Genomic DNA, 24,680 nt, shown 5'->3' with positions numbered 1-24,680 from the left:
GATCAACTGTGGAGTACTAGTGCCCTACTCTACCCTGAATACACACTTGGGTCAACCACAGTGTACTGGTTCCCTGCACCACACACAGATCAACTGTGGAGTACAGGTGCCCTACTCTACACAGAATACACACTTGGGTCAACCACAGTGTACTGGTTCCCTGCACCACACACACACAGATCAACTGTGGACTACTAGTGCCCTACTCTACCCTGAATACACACTTGGGTCAACCACAGTGTACTGGTTCCCTGCACCACACACACACACAGATCAACTGTGGACTACTAGTGCCCTACTCTACCCTGAATACACACTTGGGTCAATCACAGTGTACTGGTTCCCTGCACCACACATAGATCAACTGTGGAGTACTAGTGCCCTACTCTACCCTGAATACACACTTGGGTCAACCACAGTGTACTGGTTCCCTGCACCACACACAGATCAACTGTGGAGTACTAGTGCCCTACTCTACCCTGAATACACACTTGGGTCAACCACAGTGTACTGGTTCCCTGCACCACACACACACACAGATCAACTGTGGAGTACTGGTGCCCTACTCTACCCTGAATACACACTTGGGTCAACCACAGTGTACTGGTTCCCTGCACCACACACACACACAGATCAACTGTGGAGTACAGGTGCCCTACTCTACCCTGAATACACACTTGGGTCAACCACAGTGTACTGGTTCCCTGCACCACACACACACACAGATCAACTGTGGAGTACAGGTGCCCTACTCTACCCTGAATACACACTTGGGTCAACCACAGTGTACTGGTTCCCTGTACCACACACAGATCAACTGTGGAGTACTGGTGCCCTACTCTACCCTGAATACACACTTGGGTCAACCACAGTGTACTGGTTCCCTGCACCACACACACACACAGATCAACTGTGGAGTACTAGTGCCCTACTCTACCCTGAATACACACTTGGATCAACCACAGTGTACTGGTTCCCTGCACCACACACACAGATCAACTGTGGAGTACAGGTGCCCTACTCTACCCTGAATACACACTTGGGTCAACCACAGTGTACTGGTTCCCTGCACCACACACACACACAGATCAACTGTGGAGTACTGGTGCCCTACTCTACCCTGAACACACACTTGGGTCAACCACAGTGTACTGGTTCCCTGCACCACACACACACACAGATCAACTGTGGAGTACTAGTGCCCTACTCTACCCTGAATACACACTTGGGTCAACCACAGTGTAAAGGTTCCCTGCACCACACACACACACACAGATCAACTGTGGAGTACTAGTGCCCTACTCTACCCTGAATACACACTTGGACCAACCATAGTGTACTGGTTCCCTGCACCACACACACACACACACACAGATCAACTGTGGAGTACTAGTGCCCTACTCTACCCTGAATACACACTTGGGTCAACCACAGTGTACTGGTTCCCTGCACCACACACACACACACACACACACACATCAACTGTGGAGTACTGGTGCCCTACTCTACCCTGAATACACACTTGGGTCAACCACAGTGTACTGGTTCCCTGCACCACACACACACACACAGATCAACTGTGGAGTACTGGTGCCCTACTCTACCCTGAATACACACTTGGGTCAACCACAGTGTACTGGTTCCCTGCACCACACACACAGATCAACTGTGGAGTACTAGTGCCCTCCTCTACCCTGAATACACACTTGGGTCAACCACAGTGTACTAGTCCCTGCACCACACACACAGATCAACTGTGGAGTACTGGTGCCCTACTCTACCCTGAATACACACTTGGGTCAACCACAGTGTACTGGTTCCCTGCACCACACACACACACACAGATCAACTGTGGAGTACTGGTGCCCTACTCTACCCTGAATACACACTTGGGTCAACCACAGTGTACTGGTTCCCTGCACCACACACACAGATCAACTGTGGAGTACTAGTGCCCTCCTCTACCCTGAATACACACTTGGGTCAACCACAGTGTACTAGTCCCTGCACCACACACACAGATCAACTGTGGAGTACTGGTGCCCTACTCTACCCTGAATACACACTTGGGTCAACCACAGTGTACTGGTTCCCTGCACCACACACACACACACACAGAGATCAACTGTGGAGTACTGGTGCCCTACTCTACCCTGAATACACACTTGGGTCAACCACAGTGTACTGGTTCCCTGCACCAGACACACACACACACACAGATCAACTGTGGAGTACTGGTGCCCTACTCTACCCTGAATACACACTTGGGTCAACCACAGTGTACTGGTTCCCTGCACCACACACAGATCAACTGTGGAGTACTGGTGCCCTACTCTACCCTGAATACACACTTGGGTCAACCACAGTGTACTTGTGCCCTACACCACACACACACACACACACACACACACATCAACTGTGGAGTACTGGTGCCCTACTCTACCCTGAATACACACTTGGGTCAACCACAGTGTACTGGTTCCCTGCACCACAGACACAGATCAACTGTGGAGTACTGGTGCCCTACTCTACCCTGAATACACACTTGGGTCAACCACAGTGTACTGGTTCCCTGCACCACACACACACACACAGATCAACTATGGAGTACTGGTGCCCTACTCTACCCTGAATACACACTTGGGTCAACCACAGTGTACTGGTTCCCTGCACCACACACACACACAGATCAACTGTGGAGTACTAGTGCCCTACTCTACCCTGAATACACACTTGGGTCAACCACAGTGTACTGGTTCCCTGCACCACACACACACAGATCAACTGTGGAGTACTAGTGCCCTACTCTACCCTGAATACACACTTGGGTCAACCACAGTGTACTGGTTCCCTGCACCACACACACACAGATCAACTGTGGAGTACTAGTGCCCTACTCTACCCTGAATACACACTTGGGTCAACCACAGTGTACTGGTTCCCTGCACCACACACACACAGATCAACTGTGGAGTACTAGTGCCCTACTCTACCCTGAATACACACTTGGGTCAACCACAGTGTACTAGTCCCTGCACCACACACACAGATCAACTGTGGAGTACTGGTGCCCTACTCTACCCTGAATACACACTTGGGTCAACCACAGTGTACTGGTTCCCTGCACCACACACACACAGATCAACTGTGGAGTACTAGTGCCCTACTCTACCCTGAATACACACTTGGGTCAACCACAGTGTACTAGTCCCTGCACCACACACACAGATCAACTGTGGAGTACTGGTGCCCTACTCTACCCTGAATACACACTTGGGTCAACCACAGTGTACTGGTTCCCTGCACCACACACACAGAGATCAACTGTGGAGTACTGGTGCCCTACTCTACCCTGAATACACACTTGGGTCAACCACAGTGTACTGGTTCCCTGCACCACACACACACACACAGATCAACTGTGGAGTACTGGTGCCCTACTCTACCCTGAATACACACTTGGGTCAACCACAGTGTACTGGTTCCCTGCACCACACACACACACACAGATCAACTGTGGAGTACTGGTGCCCTACTCTACCCTGAATACACACTTGGGTCAACCACAGTGTACTGGTTCCCTGCACCACACACACACACACACACAGATCAACTGTGGAGTACTGGTGCCCTACTCTACCCTGAATACACACTTGGGTCAACCATGTGTACTGGTTCCCTGCACCACACACACACACATCAACTGCGGAGTACTAGTGCCCTACTCTACCCTGAATACACACTTGGGTCAACCACAGTGTACTGGTTCCCTGCACCACAGACACAGATCAACTGTGGACTACTAGTGCCCTACTCTACCCTGAATACACACTTGGGTCAACCACAGTGTACTGGTTCCCTGCACCACACACAGATCAACTGTGGAGTACTGGTGCCCTACTCTACCCTGAATACACACTTGGGTCAACCACAGTGTACTGGTTCCCTGCACCACACACACACAGATCAACTGTGGAGTACTGGTGCCCTACTCTACCCTGAATACACACTTGGGTCAACCACAGTGTACTGGTTCCCTGCACCACACACACACACACACACACAGATCAACTGTGGAGTACTGGTGCCCTACTCTACCCTGAATACACACTTGGGTCAACCACAGTGTACTGGTTCCCTGCACCACACACACACACACAGATCAACTGTGGAGTACTGGTGCCCTACTCTACCCTGAATACACACTTGGGTCAACCACAGTGTACTGGTTCCCTGCACCACACACACACAGATCAACTGTGGAGTACTAGTGCCCTACTCTACCCTGAATACACACTTGGGTCAACCACAGTGTACTGGTTCCCTGCACCACACACACACACAGATCAACTGTGGAGTACTGGTGCCCTACTCTACTCTGAATACACACTTGGGTCAACCACAGTGTACTGGTTCCCTGCACCACACACACAGAGATCAACTGTGGAGTACAAGTGCCCTACTCTACCCTGAATACACACTTGGGTCAACCACAGTGTACTGGTTCCCTGTACCACACACAGATCAACTGTGGAGTACTAGTGCCCTACTCTACCCTGAATACACACTTGGGTCAACCACAGTGTACTGGTTCCCTGCACCACACACAGATCAACTGTGGAGTACAGGTGCCCTACTCTACACAGAATACACACTTGGGTCAACCACAGTGTACTGGTTCCCTGCACCACACACACACACAGATCAACTGTGGAGTACTGGTGCCCTACTCTACCCTGAATACACACTTGGGTCAACCACAGTGTACTGGTTCCCTGCACCACACACACAGATCAACTGTGGACTACTAGTGCCCTACTCTACCCTGAATACACACTTGGGTCAATCACAGTGTACTGGTTCCCTGCACCACACACAGATCAACTGTGGAGTACTAGTGCCCTACTCTACCCTGAATACACACTTGGGTCAACCACAGTGTACTGGTTCCCTGCACCACACACAGATCAACTGTGGAGTACTAGTGCCCTACTCTACCCTGAATACACACTTGGGTCAACCACAGTGTACTGGTTCCCTGCACCACACACACACACAGATCAACTGTGGAGTACTGGTGCCCTACTCTACCCTGAATACACACTTGGGTCAACCACAGTGTACTGGTTCCCTGCACCACACACACACACAGATCAACTGTGGAGTACAGGTGCCCTACTCTACCCTGAATACACACTTGGGTCAACCACAGTGTACTGGTTCCCTGCACCACACACACACACAGATCAACTGTGGAGTACAGGTGCCCTACTCTACCCTGAATACACACTTGGGTCAACCACAGTGTACTGGTTCCCTGTACCACACACAGATCAACTGTGGAGTACTGGTGCCCTACTCTACCCTGAATACACACTTGGGTCAACCACAGTGTACTGGTTCCCTGCACCACACACACACACAGATCAACTGTGGAGTACTAGTGCCCTACTCTACCCTGAATACACACTTGGATCAACCACAGTGTACTGGTTCCCTGCACCACACACACAGATCAACTGTGGAGTACAGGTGCCCTACTCTACCCTGAATACACACTTGGGTCAACCACAGTGTACTGGTTCCCTGCACCACACACACACACAGATCAACTGTGGAGTACTGGTGCCCTACTCTACCCTGAACACACACTTGGGTCAACCACAGTGTACTGGTTCCCTGCACCACACACACACACAGATCAACTGTGGAGTACTAGTGCCCTACTCTACCCTGAATACACACTTGGGTCAACCACAGTGTAAAGGTTCCCTGCACCACACACACACACACAGATCAACTGTGGAGTACTAGTGCCCTACTCTACCCTGAATACACACTTGGACCAACCATAGTGTACTGGTTCCCTGCACCACACACACAGATCAACTGTGGAGTACTGGTGCCCTACTCTACCCTGAATACACACTTGGGTCAACCACAGTGTAAAGGTTCCCTGCACCACACACACACACACAGATCAACTGTGGAGTACTAGTGCCCTACTCTACCCTGAATACACACTTGGGTCAACCACAGTGTACTGGTTCCCTGCACCACACACACAGATCAACTGTGGAGTACTGGTGCCCTACTCTACCCTGAATACACACTTTGGTCAACCACAGTGTACTTGGGTTCAATTCGTTTAGTTTGTTTGTTTGCATCAATCCACGCAATTGGAATATCATGAGATGCATCAACCAAGTCAGCGAGCCTGACCATCCGATCCTGTTAGTCGCCTCTTACGACAAGCATAGTCACCTTTTACGGCCAAAGACCAACTCTACCCCCAAATATTCAATTCGTCTCTACAATTCATTTCTACAGTGGTAAGATTAAGCCGACTCCACCAACAGTTGATAATGTTACCTTGTGGTGTAGGGACTTGTAATACACTGGAGCTGATCATCGTCCACGCCGACCAGTCTGTTCATGAATGATGAGAAATGCTGTGACGAAGCCTTGGATCTCATAGGATTGCACTGGAACATACAACCTTGCAGTAATAAATAAACATTTCATGTGAGTGAATGAGGAAGTTGTGTATAACACTGCCTTGAACAGTATTTCAGTTATATCACGGGAAGAATGTGATGCAATGCTTAGATGTTTACCACAAACATTTGTAGGCTGACAAACCTTGAAACATGAGCACTGCCTTGAACAGTATTTCAGTTATATCACGGGAAGAACGTGATGCACAGCTTAGACGTTTACCACAAACATTTGTAGGCTGACAAACCTTGAAACATGAGCAGGGTGAATATGGGATTCAAACCCGGACTGGAGTGCCTAAAGGCTGCAACTCTGCACAGCAAATTCCAATGCCTTAGATGACTGGGCCCCCCTTCCCCACCACATTTCATATAAACGTGCAACTAACAAATGATGGACATGATTTGGGACTACGAAATACGTTTTTTTTCCCTGAACATAATGGAACACTTCACAACATCTTAAATTTGCAACAACAAGTTTAACAACAATAATGATTTGATGTGATTACCAGTGAGTAATTAGGCGACTAACAGGATCGGGTGGTCAGGCTCGCTGACTTGGTTGATGCATGTCATTGATCCCAAATGCGTGGGTCGATGCTCATGATATCAATCACTGGATTGTCTGGTCCAGACTCGATTATTTACAGACCGCCGTCATATAGCTGGAATATTGCTGAGTGCAGCGTTAAATAAACAAACAAACAAACAAACAAACCAGTGAGTACAGCATCAATATCCCAACAGCAGGGTACACCAGGCTTCGCACACTGATTGGATGAGTGAGTGAGTATGGTTTTACACCGCTTTTAGCAATATTCCAGCAATATCACAGCGGGGCACACCAGAAATGGGCTTCACACATTGTACCCATGTCGGGATTCAAACCCGGGTCTTCGGCGTGACGAGCGAATGCTTTAACCAATAGGCTACCCGACCGCCCCCTGATTGGATGAACAAACACTTTACCCACTAGGCTACCCGACCGCCACATGATTGGATGAACAAACACTTTACCCACTAGGCTACTCCAATCTTATGAATAATGGAGACAAACACTCACCTGGAACCTGTCCAGAATGCGGAGATCAGCTCCCCTTGGTTTCATCAACGATCTCATTTGTGACCTCGGACCAAATCCATCCTGCAACAGGTTCAGAAAAATGAATTTGTAAAAACCTCCGAATCTTGGCAACAATGAAACTGTCGCTATTAAAGAGTATCTCTGAATTGTTCACATTTTCTTGCTTTTAAAATATGTCGTCGAAAAACAATTCGTTGTACGGCAATCAAAACGTTTTAAGTTCCGCTATGTGATGTGAGGTCATTTGGTGTGGAGTCATTTTCATGTCAAGGAGTATGTGATGTGATGTGGTGGTGGTGCGTGGTCCTGCGTACAGCGCACATGTCACAAATCAGGCGAAGTCAAGCATCCTTGGATGGGTGATGACTTCGCCAGCTGGGCTTGTGAGACTTTTTAGTGCCTCGGTCCTGCCCCACAGTGACACTGAAACACATGTAACATGTGGTGTCTCCTTGGGCAAGTGACTTGTTTGAAATGTGCCTCTGTACACCCAGCAGTGAATGGATACCCGGTAGGATGAGATGGCAACGTGGATAACCTTCTAGCGCCTCACAGGCAGCTCTGGTTGTATACTCCCCAGGGAGCTGAGAATGATAGTTGAGTGCGCACTGATCCATTGACCGTGGTAATAATATCTAAGCGCTTAGAGCATGCTTATGCATGGAGTACAGTGCCATATAATAATTGTTGGTGTTTGTTGTTTAACGCCGCACTCAGCAATATTCCAGCTGTATGACGGCGGTCTGTAAATAATCGAGTCTGGACCAGACAATCCAGTGATCGATATCATGAGCATCAATCCACGCAATTGGGATCAATGACATGCATCAACCAAGCCTGACCATCCGATCACGTTAGTCGCCTTTTATGACAAGCATAGTCACCTTTTACGGCAAGCATGGGTTGCTGAAGGCCATATAATAAAATAAAAATATTAATATTCATGTCACATGGGGTCGGATGGATCATGTGAAGATGGTGGAGAGTGGATCATGTCACATGGTTACAGTGTGTTGATCCTTCTCAAAAGGGGTCGGATGGATCATGTGAAGATGGTGGAGAGTGGATCATGTAACATGGTTACAGTGTGTTGATCCTTCTCAAAAGGGGTCGGATGGATCATGTGAAGATGGTGCAGAGTGGATCATGTAACATGGTTACAGTGTGTTGATCCTTCTCAAAAGGGGTCGGATGGATCATGTGAAGATGGTGCAGAGTGGATCATGTAACATGGTTACAGTGTGTTGATCCTTCTCAAAAAGGGTCGGATGGATCATGTGAAGATGGTGGAGAGTGGATCCTGTCACATGGTTACAGTGTGTTGATCCTTCTCAAAAGGGCTCTGATGGATCATGTAAAGATGGTGGAGAGTGGATCATGTCACATGGTGGTTGCAAGTGGGTTGGTGTGGTGATGGTGTGTGGATCATGGCCTGATGATTGTGCTGAAGGCTCTCCTCCCGACAGCGTTGTTCCCAGACTTACATCCATGTCCTGCAGCTGCCGGAAGTCCTGCTGAGTTATCTTCTTCATTTCAAGGTCAAGGTCAAACACAGGCATACCCCTCTCCCTCTTCAGCTGTTGAAAAGGTTGAAGAGTAAATCAGTATAGTTTTATGCAATATTCCAGCAATATCAAGGAAGGGACAACAAAAATGGGCTTCATACATTGTACCAATGTGTGACGAGTGAACACTTTAACCACAAGGTTATCCCACCGCCACAAAGAAATATTAATCATCGTTAAAATAGACTTATCCCTTTTCTTACATTTTCGTAATTTTTGTACTGTTACCATGGTCACTAAAACCATGACGCAGTGGGCATATCCAAGGGGGATGTTAGGGTGCACGCTTGTAATTGTCAATCATAGAGACTGAATCAGGATATACCGTATATCGTTGTCTATAAAGCAACCCCACGTAAAAGGCAGCCCTCCTGTACAAGCCTTCAAAATCGATGCTAATTTATTTACCCCGTCTATAAAACGAATCGGAATGAAGCATGTCACCTGCGCATACACAATCCCTCATTTTGCAATAAAAACATGTTTGTTTTCTGCAGAAAAAAATTACATCGTCAAATACAGGGAAACGAACAGATCATAACAATTTAAACTTGATCAATACAAATTTGAAATTTGAGATAAAACATCCCTTGACATGGTGATGTACCGATTAAATTGTATTCCCTGTTCTGATATACATTGTATTATATGCAGAGATTAAGATTACCATGTGTATTGTCTCGTAAACTAAGCTGGAAGCACCAATCAGCTGTACACACATTTCTCGGAATATACCAGTGATTCATTTAAAAATTACCCAATAATATAACTTAAAAGAATTTTGACACAATAATTGTATGAATTGTATCTGAAACTATTATCTTATCAGGAATAATTTATTCCAATATCATGTTATTTTAGTTGCAGCTTCACTATATATATTTGAAACAAGGGCAAAAGTGAGAGTGGCTCACTAATACCCCTGACCCGCCTAGGGTGTCAGTAGTTTCAAATTACATAATGGATAGGGTTAGGGTTTGAAAAATTCATAAAAAAATGGAAAATTATTAAAAAAAAATTTTCCTTTTGACTGCACCCTTCCATATGACACAGATTATATGTACTAAGTTTGAGATGAATCCACTGAATAGTTTAAGAGAAATTGTGCGGCCAAAGTTTACGGACGGATGGGCGGACGGACTGACAGAACCTTGGTATAACTATATACCCCCGACCTAAAAGGTCGGGGGTATAATAAATTAATATACCATAAGCGTAGCACTTTGGTACAGCTGATCACTATTGCCGGATATTTTTTCGCATGGAACAATTTGACCAATCACCGTAGATGCTCCCAGGCTCGCAAAAACTTGATGTAAAACTACAAACAAAGTAATGTCTTTGTGTTGCGGAAAAAAACCATCAAAACTCTTAACCCTGCTGAAAGACGACCCCCCTTGAAAGCCCCCTAATTCTAGGTACGAAAAACTCGCCTTTAACACAACAATATATGGTAAGTGAAGGATGCTGGCACCTGTCTGACAATCAGTTTCCTGCGGAATCGGTTCAGTTGGGGTTCCAATGTCATCTTCTCAGCCACCATGTTTAGTTTCTTCAGGAGCTGGATCTCATCGTACAGACTCATCGGGGCGTAACTGTCATGGTGAAAGCAGGCAAAATAGATCAGGCAACCTCTTTATCTCCAAGGCTCTCATTTCGGCTAACTTACCCTAACCTCTGGATCCATACCCGTGGTTCGCTCATTCTCAAATTACCTGCCCCTGATTTCCCCACCAAATGCGAGTTAGAAACCAGCCTCAGTGTTGGGTTGGCGGTGTCAACAACATGGTGGCCAGTCCCATTGATTAAAAGAGAGTTTGGTGAGGTGAGGTGAAATGGGGTTTAACGTCGCGTCCAAGATTATTGCACTTATATAGCGACGTGCATGTATGTGTGTGTCTTTGTGTGGCTGCTTGTAGTAGTCTGGACTGATGCCGATTTATAGCGCTAGCTCACTGAGATACCATGCCGCAGTTTAACATGAATATCCCACTCAGACACAGTATACTGACTCTGAGCCGACCAGTCCTTGTTTTAGCCCCTAAATGCCGAGTGCCAGACAGGGTAACAACAAGTACCATCTTTTAACGTCTTTTGGTATGACGCGGCCAGGGATCGAACCCTGGACCTTTCGCTCTCCAGGCGGACGCTCCATCACTAGACCACGGAGGCGGTCCGAGAGGGAAGGATGTCTTTACGTTCATTACAACTCGCAGTTGCTTTAGTATTAGCAAGACGATTTACCTCCCTTACCCGTTTCCTGTTTCTTTATCTCAACATTTGATTGGTTGGTAATATGGTAATGAAAATCAATAGCAAGCAATTTGAGATCACAAGAATCACAGCAGGGGACACCAGAAATGGGCTTCACACATTGTACCCATGTCGGGAATTGAACCCGGGTCTTCGGCGTGATGAGCGAATGCTTTAACCACTAGGCTACCCGACCGCCCCTCAAGGCGTATAGAGCCAATCTTCTCCACTACTCAAATCCTTGACTTGAGACCTACTGCTGTTGTCTCAAGACCTATAAAGAAAATCTTCTCCTTTGGAACTAAAGTACTCGACTCAAGATCTATTGAGCCAAACTTCTACCTAAGTACTCAAATCCTAAACTCAAGATCTTTCGAGGCAAACTTCTCCCAGCACTCCAGATAACTTTTTGAGCAATTGAGTTTTCACTCTAGCGTTTCTATTTCAATTGGGTTATTACAGTTTTCGTTGGGTAACCAATATTTTTTCACTCATCTATTCTTCACTCTATTGAGTTTTCCCAAAATTAATGAACATTTTAAGATTTTAAGAAAATTAAATAATGTTTTAGATTTATATAACTGTTCTAAATATATAGGCTTGGCTTGGTAAGTAAATTAGCTCGTATTTATGTTTCGAAATTAGCTCCTTTGTACGCATGCTGAAAAAGCTATATTGGGTATTTACACGTGCTGTTTTTATACATTTGAGTTTTTAATTTAATTCATGCGTTTCTGTAAGCAAATTAATTGAAAGTAATAAGGTTTCAAATATTTTTTTTGGGGGGGGGTATTTTACGCAAATACGCTGCTTATCTGAAGCTCTGTCCTCCCGAAGAACTCAAGTCCTAAACTCAAGACATATCTTGCCAAACTTCCCCCCAACTACATGGAACTGTACCCCTACTTGTCTCCGTCCTCAACACCCACCCTAGACTGTAGCAGTCTTCATTTTACATATTATCATGTAAATAATGTATCAAATAACCCAACACAAGCAAACAAAATGCAAATATTATTTTACAAAATTTGAAAATAGTTTGAAAATATTTCAAGAGATTTTCATGCAATCAGAACACACCAAGTGTGAGGAATAAAAATTACCTTGAAATATTTTACTTTTTAATTTAGAATAGGAAACATAGACTGCTTCCAGTCTACATTGACCCACACGCAGTATTCCTTACATTGGTGGAGGAGGTTCCTCGGGCTTCTCATCCTCTCCTCCATCCAGTCTCCTCTTCTTGTGAAATGAGGAATCGTCCCTGTCAGACTCCTCGGACTCCTCCTCCCCCTCCAGCTCAGCCTCGTTATCAGACTTGCCAGGGGTTTCCGTCTCCGATTTGATACTGATAACTGCTGGCTTGGAACCTGGGTGGGTCAAAGTGGAGTCTTCCGACAGTCGGGAATTGTCTGAAATAATGAGATTGGAGCAGATCCAACTTACAGCTCATGGTAATTTGTAGATCTGACCTAGCTCATAGGGATACAAGGTCATCATAGGATGTCATATCTCCAAACTCAAGAAATATGGAATATTTGAGTATGCTTTTAAGAGCTCAAGAAACTAAATAATAATGACGGACAAACCGATAGTTTTATCCAATTCAAGGGATAAATGTTTATATACTAAAAATGTTGAGCTCGAGAACTAAATAATTACAGATTGATGGACAAACCGATAGTTATATATTGAGTTAGGACTGAACACTGGTACTTTACTTACCATCTATGGAAGACAGGATATCTTGCACCGAGGGAGACGCTCTGAAGCCGGCAGACCACATCGCAGTCGGAGGGGACATTCTTCCTGGGTCAATCTCAAGGTCACTGTCAGAGTCATCATTCAGAAACAACTCTGGCATGGTATCTGGAAATATTCAACACATTTGAAAGTTAAGGTTTTTTTCCTTGGCAGGTCTAACATCAATGGGAAACTTGAGTGAATGTTAGCAATGTAAAATGAGCTGGCCAATTTATGTCCAGTTCAACCCTGAGCATAAGCCCATTGACAAGATGATTGATCTAGTTAATTATAAGATGATGATGATGATGATGATGATGATGATGATGATGATGATGATGATGAAGAACAAGAACAAGAACAAGAACAATAAGAACAACAATAATAATAATATGTAAATATCCATTTTCACGTTTTGTTTTCTATGGCTATGTGTCAATGGTATATATAACATGTGTTGGATAAGAATTCTGGATAAGTTGACGCATTGTTTTCAATCACCTATATTGCTACTTGACTTCAGTGCTACTTGACTTCAGTACTACCTTGTGTACTTGAAGTTACCAGAACCATTGAAAACCATAGTTATCTATGGTTCCAGCATGCCAATATTAGCGAGTACCTTCAGCTTACATCACCAAAACTTACATATTGAATAAATGCTGTTCAAGTAAGGAAGTGAGGTGAAAAGGGACTTAACGTCGCGTTTAAGATCATATTTCATTTATATAGCAGCGTGCATGTAAGTGTGTGTAGGGCTGCTTGTCCTAGTCTGGAGTTATGCTGGTTTAATAGTGCTAGCCCACTGAAATACCATGCCGCAGTTGGATACCCCTGGATACTCCACTTAGACACGGTATACTGACTCCGTGCTGACCAGTTTGTGTTATCCTCCTGAAGGCAAGCGCCAGCCTGGGTAACACGTGGTATCTTTTGTCATCTTTTTGTTTTAATTCCACAAGGGGATCAAACCACTGACCTTCAACTACCTGGAGAGGCGCTCTATCCACTACACCATGGAGGCGGTTGTTCAAGTTAAGAAGGTTTCACTAAAATGATATATTGTAATGTTAGTTTGTTTGTTGTTTATCGCCGCACTCAGCAATATTTTAGCTATATGACGGTGGTCTGTAAATAATCGAGTCTGGACCAGACAATCCAATGATTGACATCATGAGCATCAATCCATGCTATTGGGATACGATGACATGCATCAACACAGTCTGCGAGCCTGACTGTCGCCTTTTACGGCAAGCATGGGTTGCTGAGGACATGTTCTACCCCGGATCTTCACGGGTGCTTATTGTAATGATCACCTGGAGCCTTGGTATCCTTGTCCGTGAACCACATGTGGCTGCTGGAGCGGGAGAACTGACTGTCCTCGTCTGCCTCCGCTTTGATGGACCAACTGAAGGTGGACTGGAAGGAAGCAGACGCCAAGCTGCTCTCGGAATCAGGAGGCTCTTCCTTCACAGTAACCATGGCAACGCTCTTGCCCTCGGTACTTGTGTAACTGGTGTCCACAGTTTCCTGCTTAACCACACAGTCTGACAACTTCTTGGATCGTTTCGATCCAACATCAGAAGCTGTTGTGTTTTTCATGGTGTCAGACATTTTAGTCTTCATATTGTCTTTGCTATGAAAATTGTCGTGTTGGAAGAGTCCGAAGGTCTCCACGTCTGGGAGAGGAGATGTGGCAGCTGGCGAGGCAGCTGTTTTATGTGAGGTAGAACTGGATGTGCCTGAAGAAGATGGTCTTGGTGGCGTTGACTCTGGTGTCTTGCAGCTGGCTTTAGCTTTACGGATCTCTTTGGCTTCCTGGTTGGAAAATATTGGACTAATTGATCAGTGCATCCAATTGGTTTTCAGGAGGAAACTATTACAATTTAACAGACATTACATAACAGGACACAGTGATCTCCCAGTACTTTCGTAAAGAAATAAGTTGGTGGATACTAACCTAACAGTAACGACATAATGAATTGGAATTTTTAGTGAATCTGATTGGCTACAAACATGGTTAACGTGCACTTGAGGTTATTTTCTCTGCATCCTACTAACTACGGGGCGGTCGGGTAGCCTTGTGTCAAAAAGCGTTCGCTCATCACGCCGAAGACCCGGGTTCGATCCCCGACATGGGTACAATGGGTGAAGCCCATTTCTGGTGTCCCCCGCCGTGATATTACTGGAATATTGCTTAAAGCAGCATAAAACCATACTCACTCACTCACTCCTACTAACTACACTGTTCATAGTTTTCATGGAAGCTATTATATGATGTAATCCATTGTTTTATAACATGCTGCTTCAATCATGATGCTATATTGGTGCCGCATCAGATTGGGTTACCAAAATATCAGTTGTCAATAAACATAATACGTGTTCAGATTCCCTGTTGTAATTGTATCATTTTAAACCACCTGGGCCCCGTTCCTCAAAGTGATCTTAGCCCTACGATTGTTGTAAGTCAGTGTTACAGAATGGGAGTTACAATCGACTTAGCGCTAAGATCACGTTGTGGAACAGGGCCCAGGCTAAGAATGAACTTCATGGGCATCAAATACTAAGTAACACTTGAAAGCTGAAAAAACAACAGTTTACTCCACATTTCTCATTGGAGGTCAGCCTACCGTCAAGGTTGACCTCTTGCTCTTGAGTTCCATGGCCGCCTGTATGGAGGACTTGCCTCGCCTTGACCTCAGACCCTCCACCTTGATGACCGCAGCAGGGTCAATGGCAGACGTCGGATCATGCTTCTTACGTGCCGGACGAAGTCCTGAGTCTGGTGATAAGACATCAGTCAAAGATAAGTCTACAGTTCACCCAAACCAGGATGTTCTTTGTTACGACTGTCTTTTCACCATGCTCACTATTCAAAGCAAGATGCGTCTGCACAACAAAATACAGTAACTTAGACGACAAGGTCACTCATGGGTCATGAAAAGTGATGACCTAAGTGAAAAAAAAATGTTCTACTCAATATGCTCAAACCAAAGTATAAGATAGAAACCTAACCAACAGAGTTCTAGTGATAGCAAGCAAATACTGTTTGATGACATCGACATTACCAACAACATAAGTCTGTTAACAATGTTCACTGACACCAAGTAAGAGCAGGATCTTACTCAGAATGACAGTAACAAGAGCCAGAGCATTAACGATGAAGTCAAGGGCATGGTTCTATCGAACATGAAGATCCTTAATTATACTGATGGACCAAACAAGAGCGTATTGTAGATAACCATGCATTGTTCCACTGACAGAGACAGACACACAACTCTCTTCTAAATCAAACATGACTGACCAACTTTAAGCATGGGAGGTTTCATGTCGGTCAGTTTCCACCAGCCGGCCTCTCCCAGGACGTTGGCCCCCGATGTGAAGTAGCCCGGACACCCTGTGGAGAGAGTGCCGGCCACAGTCCCGTGCCACAGCGACGTCTTCTTCCTGTCAGGGGAGTCATGTCAGGTCACTCAATCAAAGATCTTGACACATGCATACGTTAAGGCCAAACACACACTCTACCTATCAGACCTGAAAGACATGTTTCATGTAGCATGCATGCTCTTAACATGTTGTTTTGTTTGTTGTTTAATGAGCACTCATCTTCACAAGGAGCCTAAACCCACGCTCTCTATCCCCACTAGCCCCTGAACATGCTAAATACTAGTGTTTTATGTAACATGCATGCCCTTTACAATATCATGAATATAGATCTCTAGGCAAGCCAACAATTTCTAATTCTTATTATTCTTAAATACTTTCTTGTTTGTTGTGTAAAACCACACGCAACAATATTCCAGCTATATGACGGTGTAAAATACTCATTTATGAACCAGGCAAACCTGTGATTAGGTGGACACAATTTTATGGATAACAACTTCTTTATTACTGTTAAAAGCGACATTTTGGTATAGATCCTTATACCGTTGTCAAGCAAGACTGAATGAGGGACATAGTACAGAATATACATAGTAGGTGGAGGATTAACAGTAGAGGATTAACAGTAACAACAATGGCAAACATGAGTGGGATAACATGGGTAGGTGTGACAACAAAGGGATAATACTGTCACAACACGATGACAGAGATTTGTTTGTTTGTTTGTTTGTTGTTAAACGCCGCACTCAGCAATAATCAAGCTATATGGAGGCGGCCTGTAAAATAATCGAGTCTGGACCAGACAATCCAGTGATTGACATCATGAGCATCGATCCACGCAATTGGGATCGATGACATGTATCAACCAAGTCAACGAGCCTGACCCCCCGATCCCGTTAGTCGCCTTTTACGACAAGCATAGTCGCCTTTTACGGCAAGCATGGGTTGCTGAAGATCTATTCTATCAATGACAGAGAACAGATTGGGGGAAGCCAATGGTACATGAAGCCAACTAAACAGAATAAGTGATTATTGCTTGATGAGTTCATAGTAGGCAGATGGGATGAAATAGCCTTGATCTCTGTTGATTGATGGCTTGTGGTGACGAATGTGGACTGCTTCTGTTAGTTTTCTTTTTGTGAAATCATGGAGGTTGTTGGAGAGGATTTGGACGTTGTCCCAGTTGATATTGTGATTATGACAGTTGCTGATATGGTGGCTTTTTACAGTATTAAAGAAGTTGTTATCCATAAAATTGTGTCTACCTTGTCATCCGTCAACTTCTAAGTAATGCCTATCAAACAAATTAAACCAGTGATTGATATACGATGACACACAATCAACTGGCCACCTGGTTCATTATGTCCCCTCTACAACAGGCAGAACTTGCAGGATGCTAATTCTAATCCAGAATATACACCAGGGTGAAAAAGACTTGGTTTTATTTGTTGTCAAACCTTTACACTGTTTGTTACAAATGAACCCTTTATGAAAATATTGTCATGGAAAAACCAGCAATCCTTTATTTTTCACTCATTTTATCATGCACAGAGGGACCCAACTTATAACAAGATTGGCCTTACATTGTGATAGACACCAGAAGTAAACATTGTAAAAGAATTCATTATACAACTGACATATGATCGTCTCCACACACAATCATTCCTAAAACATAATGAGTGAGTGAGTGAGTGAGTGAGTGAGTGAGTGAGTGAGTGAGTGAGTGAGTTGGGTTTAACGCCGCTTTTAACAGTATTCCAGTTATATCACGGCGTTTAAACATAATGACAACACACAACACAATAAAGTTAACATTCTATTCTTACTGTCAACTTCACAGGCACGATTCATGTGCTATCATAACAACACAGGAACTTCAGGAATGAGAGTTATCTCCCTTACATCAATTGTTTCAATTGACAGATTTACGTATGCCCAGAGCACACACTGTCTGTCAGAACATCATCAACCAAGAAAGAATAGCATTCTTCCTACCTGTGTGCAGCAAACAGCAGGGACCAGTGCTTGTCTATGAATGCACATATATGTTCTTTCCACCGGAAATACCCACATTTCCCGTTCCCGCTGAGCTGTAGATTGTAGAGCGTGAGCATGACCACCTGAAGCCTAAAATACCAAACGTCCATGTAGCATCTGCCGGGCAAATAACCGTTACACTACATCTGTTATCACACCGTTTTAGCAATATTCCTGCAATTTAACAAGAGACTCACAAAATGGGCTTTGTACATTATACTATGTGCATAATATGGAGAATCGAACCCGGGGTTTTGGAATGAGTGAACCAATAACACTTATATATCATGACTGAACATGTCACAATCAAGCATGTAATAGGTGAGGTGGGGTGAGATGGGGTTTACGTTGTGTTCAAGATTATTGTATTTATCATGCGACGTGTATGCATGTGTGTATGCATGTGTGTTCCTGTACGTGCGTGCATGTGTGTGCCTGTGCATGTACTAGTCTGGACTAGTGCCGATTTATAGTGCTAGGCCACTGAGATAACATGCTGCAGTTTAACATAAATACCCAACTCAGACACAGTATACTGACTCAGAGCCAACCAGTCCTTGTTTTAGCCCCTTAATGCCGAGAGCCAGACAGGGCAACAACAAGTACCATCTTTCAACGTCTTTTGGAATGACGCGGCTGAGGATCAAACCCCGGACCTTCCGCTCTCTGCGAGCAGATGATAAATCAGCAAGGCAGAATAGAGCATTTAACAAATGATATCATGATTGAGTGAGAGAAGTTACATTTTTGGCTATATTTTCTAGTGGTCTACACATGATATGATTATGGAGTTATCTCCATTTGCATTCCAAATGATATTACTATCAATTTCTTTTGATGCATGAGGTTCTTTGGATTCCTTATATTCTGTATTGTGCATGTATATATATTCCATGAGCTTGTGATATAATTGTGTGACGTGGGGGGGCAGTTAGTATTTTCGTAATGGGTGCAAGATGGATGGTGTGTTCTTGAGCTCTGAGCCCATTGTGTCTCTATCTCAAAGTCAGTTGATCTGTTGATCACAAGAAGTGGAATAAAGTAAATATGTATCGACTATTGTTTCCTGCGTTTCTGGGTGAATTTCTTCAAGTACATAGCACAAATGAGCATATCATTATTAAGCTTATACAAATCGAGCACAACCACAAGGGGCGCCAATGTGCCTGAAAAGAGACATGATCTCAAAAAATGAGGTTCCACTGAAGCATGGTGAGTGAGTGATTGAGTATGGTTTAACACCGCTTTTAACAGTATTCCAGTTATATCACGTCGTGTCAGCTTAATGTGGGCGGAAAGCCCAAAGTGATGCAGGTCTCAGACATTTACCACTTTGGTGAAACCCACGAGCACGGGTATGATGCTGACAAACCCAGAAACAAAATCGGGGCGAACCAGGATTCGAAACCACAATCATAGGTTTCTGGCGTACACAAGGGACGTATCTCTGCACAGCGAATCACGCACCGTAGAGGACTAGGCCACCTAGGCCCCCACTGAAGCATGGAATCATATTCATAACACATAGTCACTATGTCTTCAACCAGCAAGTTAATTTCAACTCTGGATAAAAGAGCACATCTTTCACACTGCTGTTAGTAATATTCAAGCAATATCACAGCTGGGAACACCCGACAAGGGCTTAACACTCTACAATTAAGACTACACGAGTCTATTACCACTGCATCTTCATCCTGTCAAATTCTTCTTTCCCCTCGTCTCCACAGCATCGGCACTTGAAGTGATAGAATATGTCGCCATCTAGCGGCGACAGTTTGCCTGTTTCCAAACATGCTGAAACAGTATAATCCTTTTATTGCATGGACAAGGAAGATGTGTGTTCCTTGGGTTGAATAAAACATATGCTGTGATGTTAATTTTCATGATGAACTATTAATGTAGATATATTCTAGCAGTGTACGGTGGCTGTTAATTTCTTTTAAAAAACAACCTCAACAATGATGTCGAGTTTGTTTGTTGTCTGATGTTGTATTTAGCAATATTCGAGCTGTGTCTGTTAACATGGTTAAGATCATGACCTGATTCATTCAGTCATCTCTTCGTCGTATGTAACAAGTACACGTTACTGCGGACCTGTTCTAATTCGAAATTCCCACAGGTTAATTGATACCTATGTTTTGTTTGTGTTTTTGTTTGTTTGTTGCTTTACGCCACACTCAGCAATATTCCAGCCACATGATGGCGGTCTGCAAACATCTGTGTCCAGACCAGACAATCCAGTGATTGATATCACAATTAGCATACAATGACATGCATCAACCAAGTCAGAGAGCCTGATCAGCCGATCCCGTAAGCATGGGTTGCTGAAGACCTCTTCTAAAGTGGATCTTCACGGGTGCCAATCTATGCAATTTGGATACGATGACATGCATCAACCAAGTCAGCAAGCCTGACCACCCGATCCCGTTAGTGGAATCTTATGACAAGCATGGGTTGCTACTAATCAATTCTAACCCGCATCTTGACGGGTCCTACAATGATGATGATGATAACTTGACCATGAACGACAATGTGATGTGAATGTATAACATACCTGCATGGAAGTGTTTTTTACATTCACCACATATGAGCATGTAGGGCTTCTGGTCAGGTTCCACCTTCTCACAGTAACACTCTCTCTCCATCTCCTCTTGAGAACTAGAACAATAACTTTATTAATAATCAACATTAACCAGCCTGGCTGGCTGCTGTGGCAACTACAGCATCAAAATAATCATTGTGATGTGAGTTTGGGGGTGGGGATGGGTAGCATTCACTGTACATAAATTCCTCTCAGTGATCTCTGATTTCACATGCTATGCCATTACTTTGTTTGTTTGTTGTTTAACTCCACACTCAGCAATATTCCAGCTGTATGACGGCGGTCAGTAAATAATCGAGTTTGGATCAGACAATACAGACAATCCAGTGATTGACATCATGAGCACTGATGACCACCCGATCCGTTAGTCACCTCTTACGACAAGCATAGTCACCTGCTATGCAATTGAGTATGATAAACAGTGTTTCAATATATTCTTACAACATGTAGCCTGTTGTGGTGCTTCTTTCAGCAAGTACCAGTTTATATTTGATGTTTGCTTTTGTTTAGACCTACACCAGACATCGTTCTGAATTCTAAAACTGCTCAAACTAATTTGTTGGTGTGCAATATATAATGACTACAAGATAACGTATTTAACGTTATTTTGTAGTCATTATATATGGCATCAACACACACAAACACATATTTTATTGATGCACTGTAAAATGTTACAATTCATGCAGTTTGCAAATGTCCGTATAAATTAAATCCAGAGATGGGGTATTTTAAAAATTATTTTTATGAAATAGAAACGTGAAAGTCAATGACTTTATTTACATGTATCGGTTCTTCACCCACCACCTGACCACCTAGTGAAGTCTTGTTGTCAGTACAACAGAATGACAGGATTAATGGAATACTTTCGTTTAGTGATCTTATTCATTGAGTGATTGTAATATGCAGATAAGTTACCAAGGGACTGATGACAGTTTGGCAATACAATATACACGTGACACGTGTGACAAGCTTGACTACTACCCAAGTGGTATTTTTGTTTACCCGGATAAATCGTACCAAACCCAAATGTCCACAAATGTTGTAGCCCACCACAACATGGCCTTATCTGAAGTCCCTCAACTTCTGACAGTTTCCTATGAAGATGGAATTTGCAACGTTCTTCATTTGACACTATATAAAGAAATGAATTGTACTTTTAACGAGCGATACCTGTTAACTACATTTGAATTGCAACCCACTTGCAGCTATCCTATTGCTACACACAGTGAGCCCCACCTAAGCTCCACAATGTATGTTGATGTTTTGAGTAAGCACGTGGTAAATTAGAGTGATCTCCCCTTCTGTTAAATGTTGGAATATTTCTTTTACGAACAATGATCTTACCGAAACCTCCTGCATTGAAGCGCTTTATATTTACCTAATAGACCTATTTGTTTAATTTAAATTCGCTAATATCAGCTTTACATGAATTAATTACGGATCTTTTAATATTTTTTGTACACTACCTGTTAAATATGTAAATATATATTTTTTTAGTTATTACATGGACTCTAATGGTTACAGTCACTAATGACGTTACACTTATAAATTCATGTTTAAGTCACTCGTTGTTTTCGAAAAAATATATAGCATTTCCAGTATTATCATTAGTTTAGTAAGCTAGGTATGTATAAGATGATATGGATTTATTACACAACAATATTAATATTCACATAAAAGTACAAACGGCTCCCCGATGTGGTTCACACCAACCAAAACAAGAGTTCGCAAGTAACGTGGATATATCCCCAGCCCCTGTTGCAGAATTTATGACATAGTTAAATCTAAACAAACCCTAACCTTTTTTAACCGAGGTGGAACTTGTCATGGAAATTGTAAAAAAAGAAGAGTTTGGAACCTAAGTACATCTTGTTGTTTTTTCTAAAATATCTAAATAGCAAAAGGCATCCGTTCAGCATGTACCTGACAGACCTGCAAAGTTTGATGAAAAAATATTGAAAGGTTTATGAGTTATGCTCCGGAAACGAAACGTGACGGACGGACGTACGGACGGACCTACAGACGGAGCCCGTTTCTATATCCCCCGCCCAACAAAAGAAACAGGAACATATATTCGGCAACCAAGAGAACTGCGAGTGTGTGATCCCGTTAGTCGCCTCTTACGACAAGCATGGGTTGCTGTCGACCTCTTCTAACCGGGATCTCCACGGGTCAACTTTATTATGATTTGCAATGCTATTAATGACATTAGGTCTATATATTTGTCAAAATATGTATTTTTATCCATCTCGTAAATTTCATGAGCTGAGGTCTTCCTCCGACCAAAGCACAATTAGAAACCTTGCAATTTACGTATATCATGCAATGTGTTTGAGGCAACGTGAATGGGATTAACATAACAAGTATTATCCCTTATCTCCAGTAGTTCTCGAATAAACCTTTTCTTCCACAACATTATCTTATATCTGTAATATGCCTGAATTTCACGAGATGAATCCGACTTCTCCTTAACTGCCTAAGAAGCGTGACTGACCAAGAAATGCAAGGTAGTATTTTTTATATTCCATTATGAAAATAGATTCATATTGATGAAACGTCCGTTCTGATATGGGTCGAATTTGTAAAGCTTCCAACATGTCCCTAGTCCATTCCCAAATAAGATATATCTGCGACCCCATCCGTATGAATGTTTTTTTTATTTTCTCGAAATCCCCTCATCTTGTTTGCCCAGATGTTGAAATGGACGTTGCGTGCTTTGTTGATCAGGCTAGCTGCACTTGTGTGTCATCTTACCCGCACGGGTTACAACTTAAACGGTTTCTTTTAAGCTAAAAACGACGATGGCATTTACTAAGCGACGTGAATTATATTAATATTCACGCGAAAGGATGGTTTGGTGGAGCCAATTCCAACACGGTTCGCCTCTTTGTCTTGAAACCCGTGAAGATCCGGGTGGAGAATAGGCCTTCAGCCACCCATGATTGCCGTAAGAGGCGAATATGCTTGTCATATTAAAGGGGCGACTAACGGGATCGGGCGGTCAGACTCACTGACTTGGTTGATGCAAAAATTGATCAAACAATACTGTGCCTTCTTAGTACTAAAAATACATAAATACAGCAGCCCTCACAATGCTAATGCACGTCGCGCGTCCATCTTTCAGTTAATGCTACTCCGGACCATAGCGTGGTAGTATGACTGGTTTTGTTGACTGTATATGTATCTACAGCGCTTGCATCAGCTATATACACAGCAGTCAAGTCGAGTCACAACGCGGGGGCGTGGTCGCCTTAGATTTCATCGTGTGTCATCCAGCACGATTTATTCGCTACGACAGAGACAAAGGGGGCAGCGAGCTTTATACCATAAAAGGACAGCGGTAGCAAACGTCTCCATTGTGTTTGAACATCGGTACCGTACCCCATGTCTGTGTGGATCGGGTGCTCACTGTGCATACCGAGCATGGTTAGAACTTGAGTTTGTGAAATTTGATTTGATGTCTATTTATAGCCTCGGGTCGTGTTTCTAAACAGTGAGTGCGTATGGTTTTACGC

At 43.7% G+C, this 24,680-nt stretch overlaps 1 protein-coding gene across 3 annotated transcripts in view; it reads right to left on the bottom strand.

Annotated features, from left to right (window-relative positions):
• The window catches only part of LOC124114523 (cysteine-rich protein 2-binding protein-like), a 41,034-nt gene extending 18,570 nt beyond the window's left edge, over nucleotides 1–22,464 (bottom strand). Inside the window, exons 1-13 of one of the 3 annotated variants that reach the window (XM_048399511.1) lie at nucleotides 22,336–22,464; nucleotides 21,118–21,221; nucleotides 20,243–20,357; nucleotides 18,522–18,653; nucleotides 16,450–16,592; nucleotides 15,776–15,927; nucleotides 14,462–14,963; nucleotides 13,128–13,271; nucleotides 12,589–12,814; nucleotides 10,624–10,744; nucleotides 9,069–9,161; nucleotides 7,564–7,644; nucleotides 6,373–6,485 (exon numbers count right to left, since the gene is read on the bottom strand). In XM_048399511.1, coding sequence (XP_048255468.1) covers nucleotides 6,373–6,485; nucleotides 7,564–7,644; nucleotides 9,069–9,161; nucleotides 10,624–10,744; nucleotides 12,589–12,814; nucleotides 13,128–13,271; nucleotides 14,462–14,963; nucleotides 15,776–15,927; nucleotides 16,450–16,592; nucleotides 18,522–18,653; nucleotides 20,243–20,357; nucleotides 21,118–21,208 — 1,913 coding nt within the window. In that variant the 5' untranslated portion in view covers nucleotides 21,209–21,221; nucleotides 22,336–22,464. The remainder of the gene's footprint in view (nucleotides 1–6,372; nucleotides 6,486–7,563; nucleotides 7,645–9,068; nucleotides 9,162–10,623; nucleotides 10,745–12,588; nucleotides 12,815–13,127; nucleotides 13,272–14,461; nucleotides 14,964–15,775; nucleotides 15,928–16,449; nucleotides 16,593–18,521; nucleotides 18,654–20,242; nucleotides 20,358–21,117; nucleotides 21,222–22,335) is intronic. The other 2 variants (XM_048399512.1, XM_048399513.1) reach the window with 2 other exon arrangements.
• Between the last annotated feature and the right edge of the window lie 2,216 nt (nucleotides 22,465–24,680).

The sequence above is a fragment of the Haliotis rufescens genome, unplaced genomic scaffold (assembly GCF_023055435.1).
Source record: "Haliotis rufescens isolate VD_foot unplaced genomic scaffold, xgHalRufe1.0.p SCAF_2, whole genome shotgun sequence".
Lineage (NCBI taxonomy): Eukaryota > Metazoa > Mollusca > Gastropoda > Lepetellida > Haliotidae > Haliotis > Haliotis rufescens.
The sequence above is the reverse complement of the archived record's forward strand: the minus strand, read 5'-3'. Positions and strand labels throughout refer to the sequence as shown.